Source organism: Phocoena sinus, chromosome 13 (genome assembly GCF_008692025.1).
Source record: "Phocoena sinus isolate mPhoSin1 chromosome 13, mPhoSin1.pri, whole genome shotgun sequence".
NCBI classification, from domain to species: Eukaryota; Metazoa; Chordata; class Mammalia; order Artiodactyla; family Phocoenidae; genus Phocoena; species Phocoena sinus.
In genome coordinates, this window is record NC_045775.1 from 88746693 (window position 1) to 88769658 (window position 22966).

General features: G+C 50.6%; 1 protein-coding gene across 5 annotated transcripts in view; it reads right to left on the reverse strand.

Annotated features, from left to right (window-relative positions):
- Window positions 1–22966, reverse strand: part of UXS1 (UDP-glucuronate decarboxylase 1) — a 76168-nt gene that overhangs the window by 19335 nt on the left and 33867 nt on the right. For all 5 annotated transcript variants that reach the window (XM_032652645.1, XM_032652644.1, XM_032652647.1 and 2 more), the window contains 3 exons: window positions 14900–15080; window positions 3406–3510; window positions 634–693 (listed from right to left, as the gene is read on the reverse strand). In XM_032652645.1, coding sequence (XP_032508536.1) covers window positions 634–693; window positions 3406–3510; window positions 14900–15080 — 346 coding nt within the window. The remainder of the gene's footprint in view (window positions 1–633; window positions 694–3405; window positions 3511–14899; window positions 15081–22966) is intronic.

Sequence of the window (22966 nt, forward strand, 5' to 3'; positions counted from 1 at the left end):
AACGCAAGGAGAAAATCGCATTGCGGTAGCATCTGGCTTCTGCCGCGTCAACTAAGCATTTCTCCAGAACCCTGCGCCCAGCGGGCGGGGCTGAGCTGGAAGCCCCATGAGTGGACACGTGGTCCTCAGCCCTCTCCGGACGCTCACTTCCTCAAGGCCTGTGGAGGGCAAAGCAGGTGCCTGGGTTTTCTGGCTCCACCTACTTAAGACTCTTCCAGAACCCATCCTCCTACAGGTGAGGCAACCGGCACACGTCTCCCCGGCGAGCAGGCTCTAAAGCCGACCCCTGAGCTCCCGGCGGGGTTGGGGGACCCTGCTCACACGGGCAAATGCTCCAGCTGAACTGGCAAAGTCCCCAAGGATCTGACTTCTGGGGCACCTGTGGAGCAAAGACACTTTTGTGGATTGTAAGTGGCGGGTGCTCTCGGGCAAAGTGACACGACGCCGTCCTCGGGATGGCCCTTCAGCAGGAGAGAAAGGCTCGCCCCAGCCGAAGGAGGGAGCCCCTTGCTCCCATCTGCTGGAGAGCGAGAGCCAGCCCGGCCTTCCGGAAATGGAGTCCACACTCACTGGTCCCTGCTGCGCCCGAGATGGGACGCAACCGTCCAGGGCGCCGGAGCGACACCCACTCACCTCCGTACACCTCCGAGGTGGAGGCCAGGAGCAGACGGGCTCCGACTCGCTTCGCCAGCCCTGCAGAGAGACAGGACACCGTCACCTTCGGGGAACAGGGAAAACACGTGTGCACACGCTCATTTCTGTAGCCAATTTAAGCATTTTTTTAGTGTTAACTGTATCTGATCATCCGTGCATCCTCAGTTACCCACTCTTATTGCATCTACTTTGGAACCAAAATTAAAATAGTAAGGAAAGCACAAATGAACCTCCAGAAGCACAGTATTTAGCTGGACACTTGTAACTATAAGCAGGGCCAAATGCAGAGTCTGTGGGTTTATTCTAAGTCATGACTTGAGGAGCTTCATAAAGATTCCTTCGCCCGAACGTACCACCCAGTATTTCGTCAGGTAACTCCGCCCCACCCCCGCAGGGAGAAGGCAAGGCCCCTCGAACCTTAGCGCCCCCCTCACTGTCCCCCTCAATGGCCGGCCTCCTGCCCCCACTCCCCACACGCCCCAGGCATCTCCAACTGCCCCCGAGCCCATCTCCTGTCCGGGCACCTCCGCCCCGCACCCTCCCTCCCTCCTTTGAGGTCCAGCTTCCAGAGCATCTTTTCCAGAGCAACTGGCCACATCCTCGTCCTGCTCTGATCCGTTCCCGGGTTCACACCCCTCCATGCAGAACAGACTAGAGCATCGTCACCTGCAGTGCTCAGGTAAGTCCTCCAGATGCTCTCACAGTCCCAACACAGCAGGCCCTGCCCCAGAGAAACCCACTGCCTGCACTCTACCCCCTGCTTCCCAAACGACTCCCCCACGGAGCCTCTGTGCACAGACGCCACAGGGCCAGCCGTGCCGCTCGCCGGGCACTGCTCAGGGCAGAGGGCCGACTCGGGCCGTCAGGTGCACCGGAGGGAGAGGCTCAGGGCACACGCCAGCTGTGGGCATCCCGGGGGTGTCGGGGGGCGAGACAGAAGGGTCCCAGCGTGAGTGTACAGGAGCATCTGGCGGAGCCCTGAGGATGCAGAGCAAGAACAGAGCAGAGCGCTGGTGAAGGTGCAGACGCCACGACAAGCTCGAGGACAACGGCAAAAGGGCTGCAGCTGAAGTGGAATCTACAGGCTCACGGCACTGCAGGCCCATCTCCCGTGTTCCCACCCCACAGGCACCGGCCAGATGGACCCCGTCAGACCCACTGCTGCACAGAGACGGTGGGAGTGCCGAAGGATCCTGAGATCTTTTTTTTTTTTTAATTAAACTTCCAATGTGAGAAAAGCGTAGATTCAAATGCAGTTGTTACAAGTAATCCAGACAGATGCCCTTCACCCGGTTTCCCAACGGTAACAATGTGTAAGAGCAGCACATCATCACAGCCAGGATACTGACAGGGATACAGTCACAGAACACCCCTCACCACGAGGCCCTCTCCTGGGGCGAGGCTGGTGTTTGCACTGAAACTGGACAAGGTTTCACCAAGATGCAGCCACGCTCAGGGCCGGCAGGGGGTGACGCCGCAGAGGGAGGGCCCCGCAGGCTCAGAGCACCCGCCCCAAGTGCGGAAGAGCTAGTGACACTGCACCCAGCTCAGAAAACCGAGTCTCACTGGGTCTCCTTCCAGCCTGGCCATTGTCCCCCTGCAGCCTTTGTCCACGTCGCCCCTGGAAGACCCTTCCCCACACCCCCTTCAGTCCTCCAGGCCGCCTTCACTCGTGGTTCCAGCCCCAGCCCGAGCCTCCGCCCTGGAGCTCTAAGGGCACTTCAGGGCGCCTGCTCTGGGAACCTGTCCGTCCCCCATGGTCGCCAAGCCCCTAAGCGTAATCCTCATCTGAGCACCTCCAGTGGACGGGACGGGTGGGAGGCAAGTCATCTTTCTAAAGAACTCCGTGCACACGAGGCTGTTCCCGCACTGCGGCTGGCTCTGTGTGGAGGAGGGGCTGGGCGGCTGGAGAGGGGGCAGGCGCTAGCAGTGCCAAGAACGGGGCATCTCCACCAGGCGCACCTGTGAGCACAATCGGGCTCTGTCCGTCTGCAGGCCGCCGCCGCCTCTGGATGGGAGGAAGCACCCTTCCCTTCCTGCACAGCCGCTGCCCCAAGGACTTAGTGTAAGAGACGGAGCGCCCGTCCCACTGCCCTTCACGCCTGTCTCCCAGCTTCGCTCCAGCTAAAACGCAGGAGAACCTGTTGTAAACGTTCCTTATTAAATCCACCTTTTACTTGACATTTAAACAAGTGGTTCCTCTCTTCCACTTATGCACTTAACCCAAACCCCTGGTTTTCTAAACCTGTGGGAACTGAAGCCCATGTGTACACGGCCCAGACTCTGGGCCTCAGGCCAGCTGTCTGTGTACTTGCACATGCGGCCACCTGGGACGGTGCTCACGCCCTCACCTCCCACTTCCAGGGCGAGTCCTGCGGTCAGTCCAGAGCCAAGAGTTCAGTCTCCATCACCCCATGAGGGGTGCTCTCCCCATCCCCCCAGGGGCAGCACCCAAACTGCATGGGCTCAGTCCACCCACCCCGTCTTGGATCAGAGCCGCCGAGGCTCACATGCCACGAGTCCCGGAAAGCGCAGGAGGGGAGGGCGGCCGCTCGGGGGCCAGGGGATGTCACTACCGCCCCCCATGACAAGTTCCGATGGCAAAGCAAGTCACACTGAGGGCACAGACGGAGATGGGGGGTGGGGGGCGCCGGCCGAAGACCAAGATCAAACTGGAACACAACAGTCAGTGACCGACGCTGGACCGAGACACCCCGACAGCAGATGCAAGATAAGGGGGCCACAACTCACCCAGCATGTTGAGCGTCCCGATGGTGTTGGTCTTCAGCGTCTTGATGGGGTTGTACATGTAGCTGGGCGGCGAGGCTGGAGACGCCAGGTGGTAGATCTGGTCCACTGTGGGGGCAAAACCACACCTGTTACGTCCACGGAAAACACTGAACGACTGAACTCCTAAGAATCAGACCGTGTAACACAGGTGTTCGTGTCTTCCGCTGAAATTCTAGTTGTCACGTTTCCTTCTTCTTACAAACTAGTTTATGTGTACAATGGGAAGAACTTTAAACAAAAATAGAAAGTCTCATTAATCTGGAACAGAAACGTGCCGGCCCCTGACGTGGCCTGTTCTCCTCTAATCAGAAACAGTCTGATTACCAAGCTGATTGCTTTCTGAGAAGATCTGTCCCAGATAAAGCTCTCAAATCAGAAGGCAGACCGATTCTTCAGAGTTAAGCATGAATATTAAAATAAACAACACTTTAAATTTATAAAACAAAGCTGACGCAAAGTGCACAGAAGTCTGGGAGAAGAGGGCCTTTTGCTCTGTTTTTATTTATCCTGCTATTATAAGCAACAGACCCAGAGGTGACAGTCGGAGGGTGGTTTTTAAGGCCACGAATGGTGAAATGTTCGGATTCTGCATGACTCCCCTGGTGCACACGTAACCGCTCTAATGTCACCAACTGCGACCCTCACTCCCCAGGGTCAGGCGACCCCGACCCCGGCCCCACAGCAGAGGCCGGCAGGGCCGTGTCCCCTGGGGGAGCCATCCCTGCAGACACAGCATCTGTGATGCCACCCACTGCGCTACAGTCAAGGAAAACCACCCCCGCCGAGGCCAGCCAGGGGACGGGGTCCGAGACACCACTGCCAGTGGGACCCTCCCTCCCACACGGCTCGGCCCCGACATGAGCGCCTGCAGGGACCCTGCCCCTCCACCCCTTGTCCCCGCATCCTCCTCCCAGCCAGGACCACTGCTGTCCTTTGAGGTCAGGGCACCTCAGGAGCCAGGTTTCAGAGATGACGGGTGGAACAGGCAAACTTGAAAAAGAAAAGTTCCCATGATGAATTCTGCAGTATGACGTCCTCAGAGACCAGCCCCCGACCAAACACTGCCCAACCTCCCCACATCACACACCCTTGTCCCCCTGAAAGTCTTCTGTCACCCCCGGGGTGGCGTGGGCATCACTGCAGTGCCATCCGGGACCCAGGGCTGTTTCCCGACACATCCACCCCAGGGTGAGCAGCGGACGATGCTTTCTCATCCTCAGACCAGGAGAGGCTAGTATTCCAGGCAGGGGGCTTGGTCTCCACTCAACTCACCCCAAAGATCAGGGTCTTTCAAGCCCTAGGGCGTCCGGGGGACGGAGGACACCTGAGCCACCAGGACCCGGATGGTTCTGTGCACACGGCGTCTTTGGGAAGGGGTTCTAGGTGAAGACAGACTCATGGTATAACCTGGTAACTACGGTTTTTCCTATACCAGGACCATACACCACAGGAGGCAAGAACTACACGTGCAAGGCTGCAGGTCCCGTCTTCTGGGTGTTTACTGACGTGGCTTCTTGCTTTGCTAAGAGCTTTCCAGCAAACTCCTGATGGGATTTTTATTTAAGTCTTCTTATTTTAAAAATACTCTGCAACATCATCTCCATCAAAATCTCAACAGCCTTTTTTTTGCAGAAACAGAAAAAAATTCATCCTAAAATTCATATGGAATCTCAAGAGTCTAAATAATCAAAACAATTTTGAAAAAAAAAGTTGGACTCCCATTTCCTGATTTCAAAACATATTACAAAGCTACAGTAACAAAACAGTGTGTTACTGGCATCAAGACAAAGACCAATGGAACAGAATAGACAGCCCACAAACAGACCCTTCTGTGTATGATCACACAATCTCTGACAAGGGTGCTGAACCACTCAATGGAGAAAGGACAGTCTCTAGCAAATGATGTTGGGAAAACTAGATATCCACATGCAAAAGAATAAGACTGGACCCTTATCTTACACCACACACAAAAATCAACTCAAAATGGATTAAGTACCTAAGTATAAGACGTAAAGTAATAAAACTCCTAGAAGAAAACATAGTGGGAAAGCTGCATGACACTGAATTTGGCAAAGATTTCTTGGATGTGACACCAAAAGCAAAAACAGACAAATGAGACTACATCAAACTTAACTTTTCTGCCAAGATCAAAGAGCACAATCAACAAAGCAAAAAGGCAACCTACAGAATGGGAGCAAATACTTGCAAATCACACATGTGATAAGCTAATATCCAGAATATATAAAGAACTCCTACAAATGAACAAAAAATAACCAAATTAAAAAATAGCAAAGCACTAAATATACAGTTCTCCAAAGATGATATACAAATGGCCAACAAGCGTATGAAAAAATGCTCAATGTCACTTATCAGAAACATGCAAATCAAAACCACAATGGGTATTACCTCACACCCATCAGATGACTACTTCAAAAAAACAAAACAGGAACAGAAAGTAACAAACGTTGTTGTCAAGGATGTGGAGAAATTGGAACCCTTGTACGCTGCCGGTGGGAATGTAAATGCTGCAACCACTGTGGAAGAAAGTATGACATTTCCTCAAAATATTAAAAATAGAATTAACATATGATAAGACATTTCGCTTCTGGGTATATAGCCAAAAGAATTAAAAAGCAGAGTCTCAAAGAGATATCTGCACACCCATGTTCACGACATCTTTCACGACAGCCAAGACATGGAAGCCGCCCAAGTGTTCACAGGCAGATGGACCAATGAACAAAATGAGGTAAATCCAAACAGTGGAACATTATCGTCTTAAAGTGGAAGAAAATTCTGACACATGCTACAAGACAGATGAACTTTAAGGACATTACTCCAAGTGAAATAAGCCGGTCACAAGACAAATGCTCTACGACTCTATTACGCACACGAGGTCCCTAGAGCAGTCAGATTCACAGACAGCGAGTACCGACAATTCGCCGGGGCTGGGGGACGGGCTTACTGTTTGGTGGGTACAGGGTTTCAGTTTTGCAGGATGAAAAAGTTCTGGGGCTCTAGTTCACAACAACATACTTCACACTGCTGGTTAGTGCACTTAAACATGGTGACGAAGGTAAAAACAGAAAAAGAGGCTTAGGAGTGGTGAAAGCAAACGCAAAAAGGGGATCAGTGCCTTTACCAAAGCGGCGTTGGAAATGAGTAGTTCTGGTCTGTGCATTTGTTCCCCCACTTTCTACCCCCGACCCTGCCGGCCAACAGAGGATTCTCCTCAGTCCTCGCTCTGCAATCAGAGCCCCCCCAGGGAAGCTTCTGAATGAAAGGTGCCCGGACCCCTGGCATCCTGCCGCAGACGCTCCAGGCGGGGAGACTCTGGACCTTTACCTACATGTGTATTATTTACGTATTTTGTAAAACCACGTTTTAAAACTACTGGGTTGATTTAAAAATGGAACCCATGCTGTTCAAAGAATGATCCTTTTTCAAGAAACTAAAAAAACACAGAACCTTTTAAAATGGTTTACAGTCTGTCCAAATGGGAATTCATTGAAGGGGTTGATCTAATTAAGAGGAAAATCCCGTGACTGCTTTCTGACCCCCCAGAAGTTTTTCGGAGTTGACACATAGTTTAAGAAAACCCAAACAAACAGAAGTTTTATGCAAATTGTAAATTAACAAGATAGTTCTCACAGAATCCCGTCAGCCTCAGCTGACAGCTATCTTTTCCAGCTGACAGCTCTGTAGGTAAGGGGCTGGATCAGTTCCCGCCCACCTGCTAAAAGGCCCAGGGGCTGCAGGGAGTCCCAGCAGCCAAGGACACCTCGTCACTCCCCACAGCTGCCCGAGCAAGTGGGGCTGCGCTGGGCTCCAGATGGGCCTGCAGAGCGAGGGCCACGGCGTGGAGCCTGCCCAGCACCCCTCCCGGTCCACAGACCCCCGGCAGGGCTGCAGACGGCGTCAGTCAAGGCGTGTGGGCTGTGACCTCCTGGCACAAACGATTCACCACTGGTTTCACACTTGAGGCGACAACACATACAGTGGGGGAAAAAGGAAACGGCATCAAAGAGGAAAAAGGGCAACTCAGAGAGCGCAGTTCAAACACGAGCATCCTCGCGTGTATCCTCACCCACGCCAGCGCGATCCAGGTCAGGACCTCACGCGGGCACCGCGGGCAGCCCGGACCTCGGGGTCCCAACCCCTCCTCCTGACTCAGCGAGGGCTCCACAAGCGTCCTTCCTCACGCTTTATCGCACACGGCCCCCGCTCTCTGCAGGACGGCAGCCTAGAGCACGTGCAAATGTAGATTCCCGGGCAGACCCAGGAGACCTGCAACTGGAAACATCGCCTGCACGGCAAGGCTGACGTGAGAGCAGTGCTCGGTGGGGTCGGCCAGTGCCGAGGTGGGCTGCACACTGGGGACTTATTTCATCTGAAGGCCGTTCCATCCGGTGTGTCGTGTTTTCCATCATTTGACAGCTTAGCCCAGCGGCTGTCCCCACCCACCGCAGCTGGAAGGACCAAGACACTCCCTGTAAGACCATTCCTTACATTGATTTAAGCAGCGCCTCTTTACTACGAGGCTGTCCCGCCTGCAACGGTAAGGACAGCAGCTCCAGTGCCCGTCCCAGGAGGACACAGTGCCAGTCCCTGACAGAGTCTTCTGGAAGGAATTACGACAAGGAGAGAGCGGCAACTTCTGAACAAGCGTAAACGATCAGCCACAAGAGGTGCTCGGAAAATACGAAGAAACGTTAACAACAGAGCAGCAGGGTGAGCCCTCACAGCCCAGGAAAAGAGCCCTCAAAGCCCGCCAGCTGCACCGCACAAACTGCACCAAAAATGAGCGTGACGTTCAAGCATCCCAGCTGGGGGACGAAGAACAGCACGGCCATTCGTGCTGGCCGTCGGCCGCCAAGTGACCCTCCGGAGGCCCTGTCCCATTTACAAGGCTGAGTGCAGGAGCCACGGCTGGGGAAAGAGGAACCTTGAGAAATGAGCCTGAAAGAGCTCAAATTAACGAGACTAAACAGTAAAGCAAACACGTGTTCTCCGTTTTCACATAATTTCCTTAAATAGGTTCAAAGCAGCATCCTGGCAGGTCTCGGCATGTAATTTTTATGTTGGGGAGAGGATGGGCCCGGGGTGGGGTGGCCGCAGCACGCTGGCCCCGCTGTGAATTCTGATACAGAAGGATCACCGGGATACAAAAAGCAGAAAATCAACAAGGTTCAGAGCAATATAGAAAATGCTACTTTCTCTACCCACAGGGAAGAATTATGAATACCTAGATGTGTTAACTGGGTCACATAAAGAGACTGCAGATGGGGCTTCCCTGGTGGCACAGTGGTTGAGAGTCCGCCTGCCGATGCAGGGGACACGGGTTCGTGCTCCGGTCCGGGAAGATCCCACATGCCGCAGAGCAACTGGGCCCGTGAGCCATGGCCGCTGAGCCTGCGCGTCCGGAGCCTGCGCTCCGCAATGTGAGAGGCCACAAACAGTGAGAGGCCCGCGGGGTTCGTGCTTCCGGTCCGGGAAGATCCCACATGCCGCAGAGCAACTGGGCCGTGAGCCATGGCCGCTGAGCCTGCGCGTCCGGAGCCTGCGCTCCGCAATGTGAGAGGCCGCAACAGTGAGAGGCCCGCGTACCGCAAAAAAAAAAAAAAAAAAAAAAAAAAAACTGCAGATTAAAAGAAATGCTAAGAGCAGTTTCCTGAAGGTGAGTTGGGACCTGGGAAGACTGGAGACAGAGGCAAGAGAAAGACCTTTTACGGAATATCTTTTTAATTAAAAAAAAAATTGAACCATATAATTATACTGCCTATTAAGCATGTTTAATCTAAAAAAGATCACATTTAAAGAAAAGATCGGATGTTAACAAGAACAGAGTATTTCTGGGTATTCCTCCTCTAAAATTCTCTTCCTTTTCCAAATTTTCTGTAGCATGCATTACTTTTATCATCAGGAAACAATCGTCTTTTGAGAAGAGAAAAAAATTAAGATTCTCTTCCATGTTATTCTTTTTCAAATACATAAACACGAAACCCAGTTCTTTCATTTAGTTCACAATATTTTTAAATTTGAGATTTCTTCTTTGACTTGTGTTATTTAGAAGTACGTTGTTTAATCTCCAAATACTTTGTGGTTTTCCATCTATCTTTCTGTTATTGATTTCTAGTTTAATTCCACTGTGATCTGAAAGTACACTTATATAATTTCTATTCAGTTGTTTTCTACTCTAGTAACAAACTTAAAAGGTTGTCAAGGTGTACTTTCTGGGCCAGAATGGGGTCAGTCTTGGTAGATGCTCCATGTAGCTTGAGAAGAATGTGTTCTGCCGTTGGCTGAACTAGTCGGTACACGTCCATCACATGCCGTTGATCAACGGTGTTGCGAGCGTGTCCTCACTGATCTGCCTGCGGGACCCGTCCATTCTGGTGGGCGTGTCCAAGTCCCCAGCTATGACGGTGGTTCGTCCCCTCCTCCGTTCATTCCATCAGTTCTGAGCTCTGTGAAGCGCACATACAGGCAGGACCGTGACGTCCTCCTGGAGAACTGACCCTACATCAGGATGCACTGGCTTTACCGTGATGGCTTGCCTCGCTCCGCGGTCTAGTTGGTCTGAAGTGAAGACGGCGACCCCAGCTTTCTTCTGATTCGTGTCAGCACGCTTCACCTCTCTCCATCCCCTTCATCTATCTGTATCTTTATATACAGTGTAGGTTTCCTGCAGAAAACTGAGTTGGGTCCTGTTGTTTTTTAACCTCTATGACGATCTGTTTTTCAACTGGTGTATTTAGAGCATTCATATTTAAAGTGATTATCAACAGACTTGGATTAATATCTACTATATTTCTAGCTATTTTCTACTCATTTCCTTGTTCTTGTCTTCCACTCTTCTGCCCTCTCTCATTTTATCTGAGCATTGCAGATGATCCCGTTCTCTCTCATCTCTTGGCATATCAATTATACCTTTTAAAAAATCCCTTTAGTGGTTGTCCTATAATTTACCATATACGACTGACCTACAGGCAATGAGGTGCCTCACATAACAGTATTCCCAACTCCTCCCGTCTCTGGTGACACTGCTGTCATTCTTTCATTTATCGTGAGCAGTAATCACCCAAGAGCTGCTATTATTCTGAACTGTTACCTGTTAGATAAAGAAAAATGGAAATTTTAATTTTTCCATCACTTATTCCTCCTCTAAAATTCCTTCTTTCTCTATGCAGATCCGAGTTTCAGATCCGCATCACTTACCTTCTCTAAAGGACTTCTTGGAACACTTCCTGCAAAGCAGGTCTACAGGGGACAGATTCCTCAAAGTCTATTTCTCCTTCACACTCGAAGGATAAGTTCACAGGATGGTGAATTCTAGGTTGGCGGGTTTTTTCCTTCAATTACTTAAACATCTCCGTCCACTCTTCTCTGCACGGCTCCTGAAGGTAAGTCTGTGTGATCGCCATCCTTGTTCTTCTGTGGGTGAGGTGTGATCCGCACCCATCTCAGCTTCTTTCAAGGTTTTCTGTTCATCAGTAATTCTCTACAAGTTGAATGCACAGATTTTGGGGGCATATCCTGCCTGGTGTTCTCCAAGTTCCCTCGGCCTCTGGTGTAGTCCGTGTCACTAATTTTGGAAGATTCTCAGCCATCCTTACGTCACACGTTTCTCCCGTTCCCGCCTTTCTTCTCCTTTGGGAATCTCCCTGTGTGTGCGTTACACCTTCTGTAATCTGCCCCCACTTCTTGGATATTCTGCTCTAGATTTTTTTTTTTTTCGGTACACGGGCCTCTCACTGTCATGGCTTCTCCCGTCGCGGAGCACAGGCTCCGGACGCGCAGGCTCAGCAGCCATGGCTCACGGGCCCAGCCGCTCCGCGGCATGTGGGATCCTCCTGGACCGGGGCATGAACCCGTGTCCCCTGCATCGGCAGACGGACTCTCAACCACTGCGCCACCAGGGAAGCCCCCGGCTCTGGATTTTTATGCTTTTTTCTCTTTGTTCTCAACTTTGGGAAGTTTTCACTGACACACCTTCAAGCTCCCTATCCTTCTCCTCGGCTGAGACAAGCCCATCGAAGGCCCTCTTCATTTCTCGCACAACGCTTTCTATTTTGGGCATTTCCCGTTGATTCTGAAGGTTTCCACCTCTCAGCTTCCATTACCCACCTATCCGTGCAGAGTCTGCTTTTCCCACCAGCATCCTTTGCACGTTGACCATAGTTACTGAAACGGCCCTCGTGGTAACTCCACGTCTCTGCCACGTCCGACCGGGTCTGATGTTTGCTCCGCCTCTGCAGACTGTGTTCGTGCCCTGGAACACGCCTGCAGTTCTTCACTGAAAGGCACACATGCTGCACCAGGGGTGGGAGATAACGGGCCTCCGGCACGAGGTTCGAGCTCACTGGCTGGACGCAGGCTGCGCTTGCTGCCCTGAAGCCCTCGGGGTCAGAGGCTGTACCTCCACCCCGTACCCCTGCTTGGTGTCCCCAGCTATCCCCGAGTTTCCCTAGAGACCCCTCCTTACCTGGGCCTGGGCCTATGCTTCCTCTGCTTCTTGTCACCCTCGGGGTCTCCACTGAAGGCCGGGGAGCCCCCCCGGTCCCAGGCCCGCGTCTCCTCTTTGTCGGTCAGGCCCTGGGGGAAGTCCCCCTGAGAGGCCTTTGGGGGAAAACAGGGTGCTCTGGGCAGATTTCAGGAAGGCTCGTTTCCCCTCCCCCTGCTGGAAAGCTGATCGTCACTGAGAACCTCGTGGGGCTCCTGGAGGTGAAGCTCACTACAGGGCCCCCAACCCTCAGAACCAGGGCCCGGACTCAAGGCCCATCCACGCTGTCCCTACCCGCGGGCAGCTCCCACCCGCCCGCAGCTGCTTCCACCCCAGTCAGGGTTCTGTGTCCACCACCATCTCCAGCTCCCAGGTGGCCGTTTGCCCCGCGACCTCCGCCCCCTGCTGGAGCCGAGAAGGCCGCGGGTCATCAGCTTGCTCATCTTCCCCGTTGTGAGGACGGGAAGGACTGTTCCGGGGTCCCGACAGGTCAAAACAGAGACCTGAAGTCCATCCAGCCACCCGACAAAACGAAGACGGCTCCTCCCCACTACGCGGTGCTCCGTGCTCCCTTCTGCTCTGAGAGCCCAGTCACTGCCCGCTGTCCTGTGCTTCCCCGGGGCCCCCTCCCCAGACAGACGCCCACCCGTGTCCACAGAGCCGTCCTGGGCCGCAGCTCAGCGATCACCACCGTCCCGATGGCCTGGCGTCCACCCCACAGACAACACACACCCTCTACCCGACCCTAGCTTCTCAGAAACCTCCCAGTGTCCTGAATGGGTGGGTGGGAAGAATAGGTAAATTTACCCCTTCCAGAGCCAGTTCGCAGGATGGGTTCAACATCTGAAACTTAAACGCTGTGGTGGGTAAAATCCAGAGTTTTTTAAAGCTACATGAAATCCGATTAACTTATCTCAATAATTACTTATGATTCCTTCCAAAGCAATGATGTTCTCCCCCAAACATCTAACCCAGACAACACAGAGGCCTCCGTCGTAAGCCCCGTGACAACAATGCTTCCTATCTGATCGTTTCATAATTAATTACACGAGGGGGCCCCTGGGGTCACAGTGCCATCTCAGCCCGGACGCGAGTTACCGCACTCACAGCTAATCTTCCACATCGACCACCACATCCTGAGCCCATACAACAGTCACTTTCCCACTGGAAATACGGACAGAGAATAAAGCATGATGGCTGCACTTTGAAAACAACCAGAGGAGGAAGCGTGTGCCTAGTGAAGCCCTGCTGGGGTGCTGCCAGGCCAGGTGGCACCTCTGCTGCCGCGTTAAAACGCCCACCTGTCAGCCCGGGAAGCAGAGCACTTGCCAAAGCAGAAAGACATTCCTGCTGTGTGTACATATCAGACCCACTAAGGCTGCTTCTATTAGGAGAAAGGCACCCACAGAGAGTAACACCGAGTGTTTGTACTTTGTTACACACTCTCACCACGCAAAGCAGGGGGGCGGGGAGTGAGTCATTCATGCCAGCGAGCTAAGTTCAGCTGTGACTGGGACCTCAGTGGGTAGGACGGATCACCACCTTTGAAAAGCACAACTGTCCCCGAACCATGGCCCTTCCACGCGAGGGGCTCAGAGTCCGGCGGGCGTTGCGGGACAGAGCGAGGAGGCCGGGACGGGCGGGAGCAATCTGGCGCTTGGAAGAAGCCCGCGCACTACAGGGGGCGGGGGAGTGAGGGGCAGGGAGAGTGAGTGTGTGCGTGCGTGTGTGCGTGCGTGTGTGCGCGCGCGCGCCCTCTACGTGGAGTCCAGCGCCAGAAGCGGCAGAAGCGGCCTAGAACAGCTGTGGCGTCAGAGCTCCAAGCACACAGCTGAGTCGCTCTGCGGCTCCGTCTGGCTGTCTACCTACAAGGCAAAAGCCAGGAGGGGCCGGCGGTTTACTAAACAGGCACAAAGGAGTTAACATCCTCATGAAGAACTACTTGGATCTCCTCTGGGAATTAGCTTGTTAGAAAGTCTAACCTTTTCAGTAACCAAAAATAGGTACACCAAACCATGGGTTTTCTACCAAATTAACAAACTATTTTTGTTAGTAGTTTTTTTTAAGGTAGCGCTCAAGGCTACTAACGTATTAGTGAAACAGACACCACCAAACAACGAAGGAGACTTCTTAGTGTTTAGCACATTCACGTCTGGGCTCTCTACCAAGGATGTAAAACTCGAAGATACTCATAATGGAGCACTGGAGACCTGTAAACACGGGGAGATTTACATAAACTGTGGCCTATCGGCACCAGAGCACTGCCCAGTCAGTACCCGAGCTCTGCAAGGTTCCTTCCGTGCACGGGGAGGAGGCCCACGATGCGGGGCCGTGGGAAAAGCAGCGCCAGCCACCCCCGCAGTGTGTGTGCGGCCTCAGCAGGCCCGCAGCTGGGCAGCCGCCTGGCTCCAGGTGGCACGCACCAAGTGCAGGTGGGTGCAGCCTCCCACCCTCAGGGCTGCAGCCAGAGCAAGTGAGGGTGCACGTGAGGTGCACGTCTTTTGGGGACGATCATGCAACCCACCACCGCCCCCCAAACCTAATTCCTTTAGGGTGGCAGAGTTACCGGAGGGCTCTGAACTCTGACACAGAGCGATTCGTTATGAGCCCAGCATCCTCCATCAGCCAGCTCCCTGGAGGCTAGAAGTGACTCCCCACAGCCGGCAAGCATCAGACTGTGAGGCCACCGGACCGAGGGGCCCTGATCAAGCCCCCTCAACAGCCCACGAGGCTCGAATGCGGGGCTGCCACGTGACAGCGAATCCAGACTCCCCCGTCCTGGCTGTTCTCCATCACAGGGGCCAGGGTGGCGCCTGGGACGCGGTGAGACCGTTTCCAAAACAAGACAGGGCCTCCGCATGGCCGAGGCAGCCGGCATCCCGGGGCCGCCGCCCCGTCGAGCCTGCCCACCTGCCCGCCTGGCACCAACCGGCATGGGGCGGCCCTCGCACTCACCTTCGATGTACAGAGGCTCCACCACGTCGTGGTTGATGAGCTCGAAGTTCTCGTGGCCGATCCAGTGCTCCACGTTCCTCTTCCTGCCCGTGAAGAAGTTGTCCACCACGGTCACCTCGTGCCCGTCCATCATGAGCTTGTCTGTGAGGTGGGAACCCACGAAGCCCGCACCTCCGGTGACCTGTGTGCGGACAGCAGGGGAGGGTGCGGTGAGCGCCCGTGCGAGCGAGGGGTCCCGGTGCGGCCTCCACTGAACAGAGGAGGGGGCGGGAAGGGGGACCGGGAAGGTTTCAAAGCGCATCTCTTCTCACCCCAGAGCAGGGAGTCGAAACTTCCGGAACTTCTAAGCAGCCTGCAAATCTAAACTGCCGCCACTAGACAGCACAGAACAGCAGTCACGAGTTTCAAAGTCTGACACTATTAAAAGGCCCCTGTTTCAGTGCGTGCGACACTGAGCATCACTTACGTGGTTCTAGTACTTTTAGAATCACTTTCTAAAAAAATGATCAGCAACATTCATCTATGCAGTGAACTACCAAAAACAAAGGACGTGATACTGAAGCTGGACTCAAAAATCTCATGGAGGGAAGGGAGGGAGACGCGAGAGGGAGGAGATATAGGGATATATGTATATGTATAGCTGATTCACTTTGTTATAAAGCAGAAACTAACACACCACTGTAAAGCAATTATACTCCAATAAAGATGTTAAAAAATAAAACTAAAAAGAAATTTTTTAAAAACTAAAATAAAATGGGGAAATGATGAGTAAAACAGAAAAAAAAAAACCTCCTGAAGAACTAGTATCTTCCAAATTGTTTATAAGAACAAATTAAGCCACAGACACTGTGTGCAGACCAAGGCCCTAAATGAGTAAGTTCCACTCTTTGGTTACCTAGTGTCGGCAACCGAGCCAAACAGAAGTAAGGCAGCTCGGGGGGGGGCCCACGAGGGGAAGATCACCACTCATGTGCTTCTAAAACTTAAACCCACCAAATGTGTAAAGGCAGTTATGACTGGAAAAAATTTAAACTAATAAAAAGACTTTATTCAAATTAAATAGTGTCAGTGGGGGGGGCTAGATAAAGCGTATTTTGATTTTGGAGGATAGGAGCGAAAAGAAGAAACCCAGAAGACAGACGGGGGATGGGAAACCATATTCTCTGCCTTTCCTGCTCTCCCCTCCCCTCTGCCTTCTGCTCCTTCAAAATTCACATTCACGTCACCCTCCTGTTCCAAACAGAAAGAATTAACAGTAGAGAAAACACCCACTCCTTTTAACCTAAAGAAAAAGCACCTTAACATCTAGGTCTATGGTTTTAAAACATTTAATCTGCCATGAAGTCCTCTGTTCACATAAAATCTGACATGTAATTCCCATGTTTATTGCAGGCAGGAGCAGAGCAGCCTCGGGGAGAAAGGCAGATTGGGGGAGGGGGTGGGTAAGACCAGCCCAAGAAGAGCCATCCGTCCACCACCACCGAGAGATGTGTGTGCTCAGATGAAAACACAAACACTTAGAACATGCATGGCTGAGAAGCCCTGATACCCAACAGTTTCCTATCAGCTGCGTCCATTCTTTATCGGAAGCCTCATTTTCTAAACCCCTTTGCTTTAGGGACGCGAACTGACATCTGGCGGGGTGGAGTTTTGGGCCAAGATCCCCAGATCACCGGAATGACGCAATCAGCCCAGTCGTCCTAATTTCATATTCTCTCCACCACCTGTCGACTTGTCTGGTGTGTGTTTTATCTTAGCGCTCTTACACTTTACCTGTACGCCTGAATGATGATTTGAAAAAATAATTTTCTGGAAAAATAACTGGATTTCCAATCTGGCTCACCACTGGTGATTACCTCACGGGGCAAGATTTCATTTTATCTTACCTTTGTTTTATTGCGTTTTCCCACAGTTTTTAAATCAGAAAAATTACATCTTTTTTTTCCTTACAAATTTTATTTTGTATGTCTCAAATTGTGGACGTTATATGAATATTTCTGCAAAAAAAATACATCTTTTCAGAAGAAATTTAACCCCTCTTAATGTAACTCTATTATCTATATGCAAACGTTTCCTAAAATAAGATGTTCTGTAGCTTGCTAACTTTATCTCTGCACCTAAAATAACTGGTGAGGCCTGGAGCCAGCAGAGACGCAGGGCATTAAATCATACACGACGGCTGCCAACACTGCACTAGTCTCTGGTGACCAAATGCTGGAAGCACCTTAGCCTTTCTTAAAATAGATTAAAAAAATTTTTTTTTCTTGAATAATTCCTTTCTATCTAAAATACTTAAGATTTATGTAACCTAGCTGGGTAGTTATAAAATGTTTCTCGGGCTTCCCTGGTGGCACAGTGGTTAAGAATCTGCCTGCCTATGCAGGGGACACGGGTTCGAGCCCTGGTCCCGGGAAGATCCCACATGCTGCAGAGCAACTAAGCCCGTGCACCACAACTACTGAGCCTGCGCTCTAGAGCCCGTGAGCCACAACTACTGAGCCCACGTGCTACAACTACTGAAGCCTGTGCGCCTAGAGCCCAAGCTCCGCAACAAGAGAAGCCACCGCAATGAGAAGCCCGCGCACCGCAATGAAGAGTAGCCCCCGCTCGTCGCAACCAGACAAAGCCTGCGCACAGCAATGAAGACCCAATGCAGCCAAAAATGAAAAGATAAGCAAATAAATTTTTAAAAATTAAAAAAAAAAAAATAAAATGTTTCTCCTAACCAATTTCACCCCTTTAGGAAAGCATTTCAAAAAGAAACAAAACGGGCAGAAGCTTAGCACTCAGGCAGCCTCCTCAGGAAAATAACCGCTGAACACAGGCCTTTGAGTAACAGGGAGCGGACGGTGGGAAGACACACAGGCCTCGTACGCGGAACAGATCAGGCCGTGCACAGCTTTGCTTGGCTCTGCAGTCCGTGACCTCTGCCCCGTGTGCTGCTTGCTCTTGTCGGGGCCAACAGGCAGCTAGCGGGTCCAGCTCAGGGCGGCACGCAATCTCATGCCGCCCCAACACAAAAAAAAAAAAAAAAAAAAAAAAAAAAAGAAAAAAGGATGTCTTTCAGAACAAAACTCTTCTTTGTGCGAAGGCGTCAACAATTACTGAAAAGGCTTTAAGTTTCAGCAACCATATGCCAGCCTTGGGCACCAAATGACTCGGAGATGTGACTTAACCTATGAGGCGGCAGATGAGTCAAAAACACTAGGCTCATGGATTGTGGTTATGCGTGAAAAGAATTCGACAGTGCCCAGCACCGCAGGAAAACCATCCCACGTGGAAATGACAAGAACTCTAGCAAGGCCGTGCAGGGTTTGTACATTTGCGCAGAGCTTCAGATTTTCTGATCACTCTGGCGTGTGGCCGCAGGGAGATTAGGAAAATCAGCTTTTCTCTTCACTGATGTATTTCTCAATTCATGCCTAAATACTTACACATTTTTGATGTGACGGAAATCACCCAAAAGATGGGTGTACAACTGGCTTTAGAGTCTACTCAGGGTGAGATTTGGTAGCCACCCCAAAAGGCAAGAGACTTCCTGTAACTTCTAGAAGAAAAGGGAGATTTTTGGGGGGAAACAGTTTAACAAGTGTTATACTGGTGTTTGGGATGCACGATCCCACACTGGAGATGACGGCCAAGGACGGACGCCCGCGGGTCCTAACCACTGACATGCCAAGGTCACAGATATACCAGGAGCTCCACAGACCTGGTGAAACAGGACAACCACAACAGGAGAAAATTAATTCAAAAGCCAATATTTAAGTGTCTGGATTTTGTCCTAAGGGCATACAGCAGATACAGAAACATTTATCCATGAAAATCTGCCAAAATTTAATAAGAACCGTGAGAGTCTGGACACGTGAGCCCCGGCTCACTCTGTCCTTCCACCCTCCACCCAGTGCAGAGCCGGTGAGAGTGTCAGGTGTGGGCCAAAAATAGGGGCTCCCAGTGAAAGATGTAGCATCTCCCTAGGAAGGGCAGGGCCCCCACATTCCACATTTCTCGTCCCCTTCGGCCTGGACTCCTGACCCCCGAGCCTGCTGGTCGAGCGCTCCCTTCCCCCAACCAGCTCTCATCCCCCACTCGGAGCAGAAGCTCTGCCCCAGGCACGGAAGTCTGTAACTGGTCAGGCGCTACTGAGCTCCCTAAAGGAACTGACTTTACTTGGAAGAGACAGTGGGGAAGTTCAAGCATAAGGGAGATCAGGGTGGCAAGCAGTCAGGAGGAGGCTGGCAGCTCTATGATAACAGCTGGTTTAGAAGACAGAACCGGGGAGAGACCCAAGAGCCTTCCCGGGTCAGAACAAACCTCCAAGACTGGGCTCAAGTCTCCCTCTGCAAAGGGGCCAGAATTTAATTAGGTAAAAGGGAGGAGCAATTTATAATGCAAAGCCCTGACGAAGGACAGATCACCCCACCGGCCAGTTATCAGAGCCTACCACACAAGGCAGACAGCTCAACAGAGCAATCGGGGAAGGAGACCGTGACAAGGGCCCTGCTGGAACCACCGCCATCCAGGTGACCGTGTCCACTCCCGAGGCTGCAGCCTCTAAGGAGCGGCCACCACACCTTCACACTCCAGGGGAAACAGACGTCACCAAAGTAGACCAGCCAGGCCACCGAACAAATAAATAAGCAAACCAAAATAAAACAGGCCTCGGGGAAGGGGGCCATCAGGATCCAGAGCTGCTGCAATGAACTACCCAGAATGTCTAGTTTTCTACCAAAAATGTCGAGATGTGCAAAGCAACAGTTGCATGTGACTCAGGCACAGGAAAGCAACCAGGCAACAAAACTGCCTGTGGGACCCAGGTGACGGACGTGACAGTCTCCTAAGCAGCCACCACAGATATACTCAAAGAGCTGGAGGAAAGCAGATTAAGGAAGTAAAGAGACAAAAAAGAGGAAACTTAAAAGACAGAAACAGATGGAAATTCTATGCTGACAAGCACAGAAACCAAAAAGAAACGTGGGCCAGAGAGATCCGACAATCTTCTGGATCTGGAGAAGCACAAATCGGCCAACTTGACGCTGGACCAAAGGGGCTTATGCACCGTGAAGAACAGAGAGAAAGGGCTTCCCTGGTGGCACAGTGGTTGAGAGTCCGCCTGCCAGTGCAAGGGACACAGGTTTGAGCCCTGGTCCGGGAAGATCCCACATGCTGTGGAGCAACTAAGCCCGTGCGCCACAACTACTGAGCCTGTGCGCCACAACAAAGAGAAGCCACCACAGTGAGAAGCCCACGCACCGCAACGAAGAGTAGCCCCCGCTCGCCACAGCTAGAGAAAGCCCGCGCGCAGCAACAAAGACCCAACGCAGCCAAAAATAAATAAATAATTTAAAAAAAAAAAAAAAAAGGAGAAAATAAGGGAGAGTGAATAGAGCCTCTAGCAAGCATGAGACGCCAATAACTACCCCAATGTGTAACGGGAAAAAGGAAGAAAGAGGAACAGAGAAATGCTCAAGGAAACAATGGCTGAAACTCCCCAAGCTGAGGAAACACAGTAACCTACACTTCAAGAAGCTCCACTAACTCCACGTAGGAAAATGTAAACACGGGTAGATGCACGCCGACACGTCACACTAAAAATGATGAAAACCAGAGACAAAGATGAAGTCTGAAAGCAGGTGCACTGGGTTGAATACTGTCCTGCAAAATGTATGTCCTCCTGGGAACCTCAGAACGTGACCTTATTTGGAAACAGGGCTACTGCAGGTGTAATTAGTTCAGGTGAGGTCAGAGTGGATCAGGGTGGACCGTGAGTCCAGCGTGAGACATGGGGAGAGAAGTGCTTGGTGATGGAGGCAAAGGCTGGGGTGATGCCCCACAAGGCAGGGCTTCAGGGACTACTGGCCACAACAGAGTGCAGAGAAAGGCTGGGAACGACTCCAGACAGAGCACAGCCCTGCCGACAACTTGGATTTACACTTCCAGCGTCCAGAGCTGGGAGCTCCTGCTGTTCTGAGCTACGGGGTTGGTGGAATTATTACAGCAGCCGCAGGAAACTGAACAACAGGAAAAGAGAATGGCCCCTGAAGCGCAGGGAACCCCAGTGTGACTCACAGCTGACATTTCATAACAAATGACGGAGAAAGCAGTAGAGAGAAACTACAGCCGAGAATCTACAGACACCAAAGGTAACTTATAGAGATAAAAAACAGGGAGAGGTAAGAAGTAAGAGAATTCATTGGTATCAGACCTGCCATACAAGAAATACTAAATTCGGGCTTCTCTGGTGGCGCAGTGGTTGAGAGTCCGCCTGCCGACGCGGGGGACACAGGTTCGTGCCCCGGTCCGGGAAGATCCCACATGCCGCGGAGCAGCTGGGCCCGTGAGCCATGGCTGCTGAGCCTGCGCGTCCGGAGCCTGTGCTCCGCAATGGGAGAGACCACAACAGTGAGAGGCCCGCGTAACGCAAAAAAAAAAAAAAAAAAAAAAAAAGAAATAGTAAATTCTTCAGGCCCAAGGCAGACGATACTGGGGGGTGGGGGGAGAATAAAGTAATTGAGTAACTATAAAAGGCAACATAATTGCATTTTTTCCCTTTTCCTCTTAATTGTTTTAAATTTAAAGACCAAACTACTTAGCACAACAATGTGGACACACTTAAAGCCAAAGAACTATACACTTAACAATGATTAATAAATTTTATGTTAGATACATTTTACCACAACAAAAAAGAAAAAGCCACTTGAACAAAATAATATATTATTTATCCTTATAAAATACAGAAATATATTTGACAACAATAGTGCAAAGAAGGTAGGTGAGAGCTAAGTTGTTTGCAGTAAGGAAATGACACCAAAGTTAACTCAAACCCACAGGAACAAATGAAGGTTGATAAAAACGTTATAAAAAGGTTAATGTAACAAATTCCATAAATATATCCTTTCTCTGCTTTATTCACTCAGTTTATTTAAAAGATATAAACTTGTATAAAGTAATAATCGTAACAGTGTGTTGGGTTTGTAACATGGATAGAAGTAATACACAGAACTAATGCAGGGGGCATTTCTACACCTCACTGGCCCACAGTATAAACCTGGAGCAGAGTCATGAGTTAGGGCGTATGTGGTGAGCACTAGAGCAACCAGGAACAAAACAAATTTTTGAAATACAGTAAAAAAAAAAAAATCTTTAAAGGAATTCGAATGTTATACAAGAGAAGATTCACTTAATGCAAAAGAAAACAGTAATGGAGAACAGAGGAACAAAGATGTGAAGCAAACAAAACAAAATGAAGTGGCAAAAATAAAAATCAACTATGTCAAAAATAACATTAATGTGAATGGATTAAACAATTACTCAAAAGGCAGAACACTAGAAAAAATGAGATCCAACCACACACTGTCTAACGAGGACACTGTCGACTCGAAGATATAACGCGCTGAATGTGAAAATATAAAACACGGCATAGAAACAACAATAAGAAAGATGGAGTGGCTACAATGCTATCAGACAAAATAAACTTTAAAACAAAAAATGTTCACAGATAAAAAGGGGGCATTTTATAAGGATAAAAGGGTCGATCCATCAAGTGGATATAACAGTTACAAACATTTATGCACCTACAGCAGAGACCCAAAATACATGAAGTGAAGTTGAAAGAATCAGAGGGGGAAACAGAATTCAACAACAAAAACGGCAAACATCAATACCTCATCCTCGATACTGGACAGAGCTATGCAGCAGATTAACAAGGGAATAAAACACTTGAAAAGCGTGACAAGCCACCTGGACCGAACAGAGACCTATGGAACACTCCACTCAGCAGCGGCATGGTACACAGTCCCTTTAAGAGCACATGAAGTTCTCCAGGAGACACTATAGCCCAGGCCATAAAACAGGCCGCAACAAATTTAAAAGGATCCGGATCACACAAGGTATGTTCTCTGATACAAGGGAGTGAAATTAGATATCGATAACAAAGGTATCTGAGAAATTCACAAGTATGTAGAAATTAAATGACACACTCCCAAGTAACTAATGGATCAAAGAATAAATTATAAAGGAAATTAGAAAAGACTTTGAAATGAACGACAATGAAGAAACAGCATTCCCAAA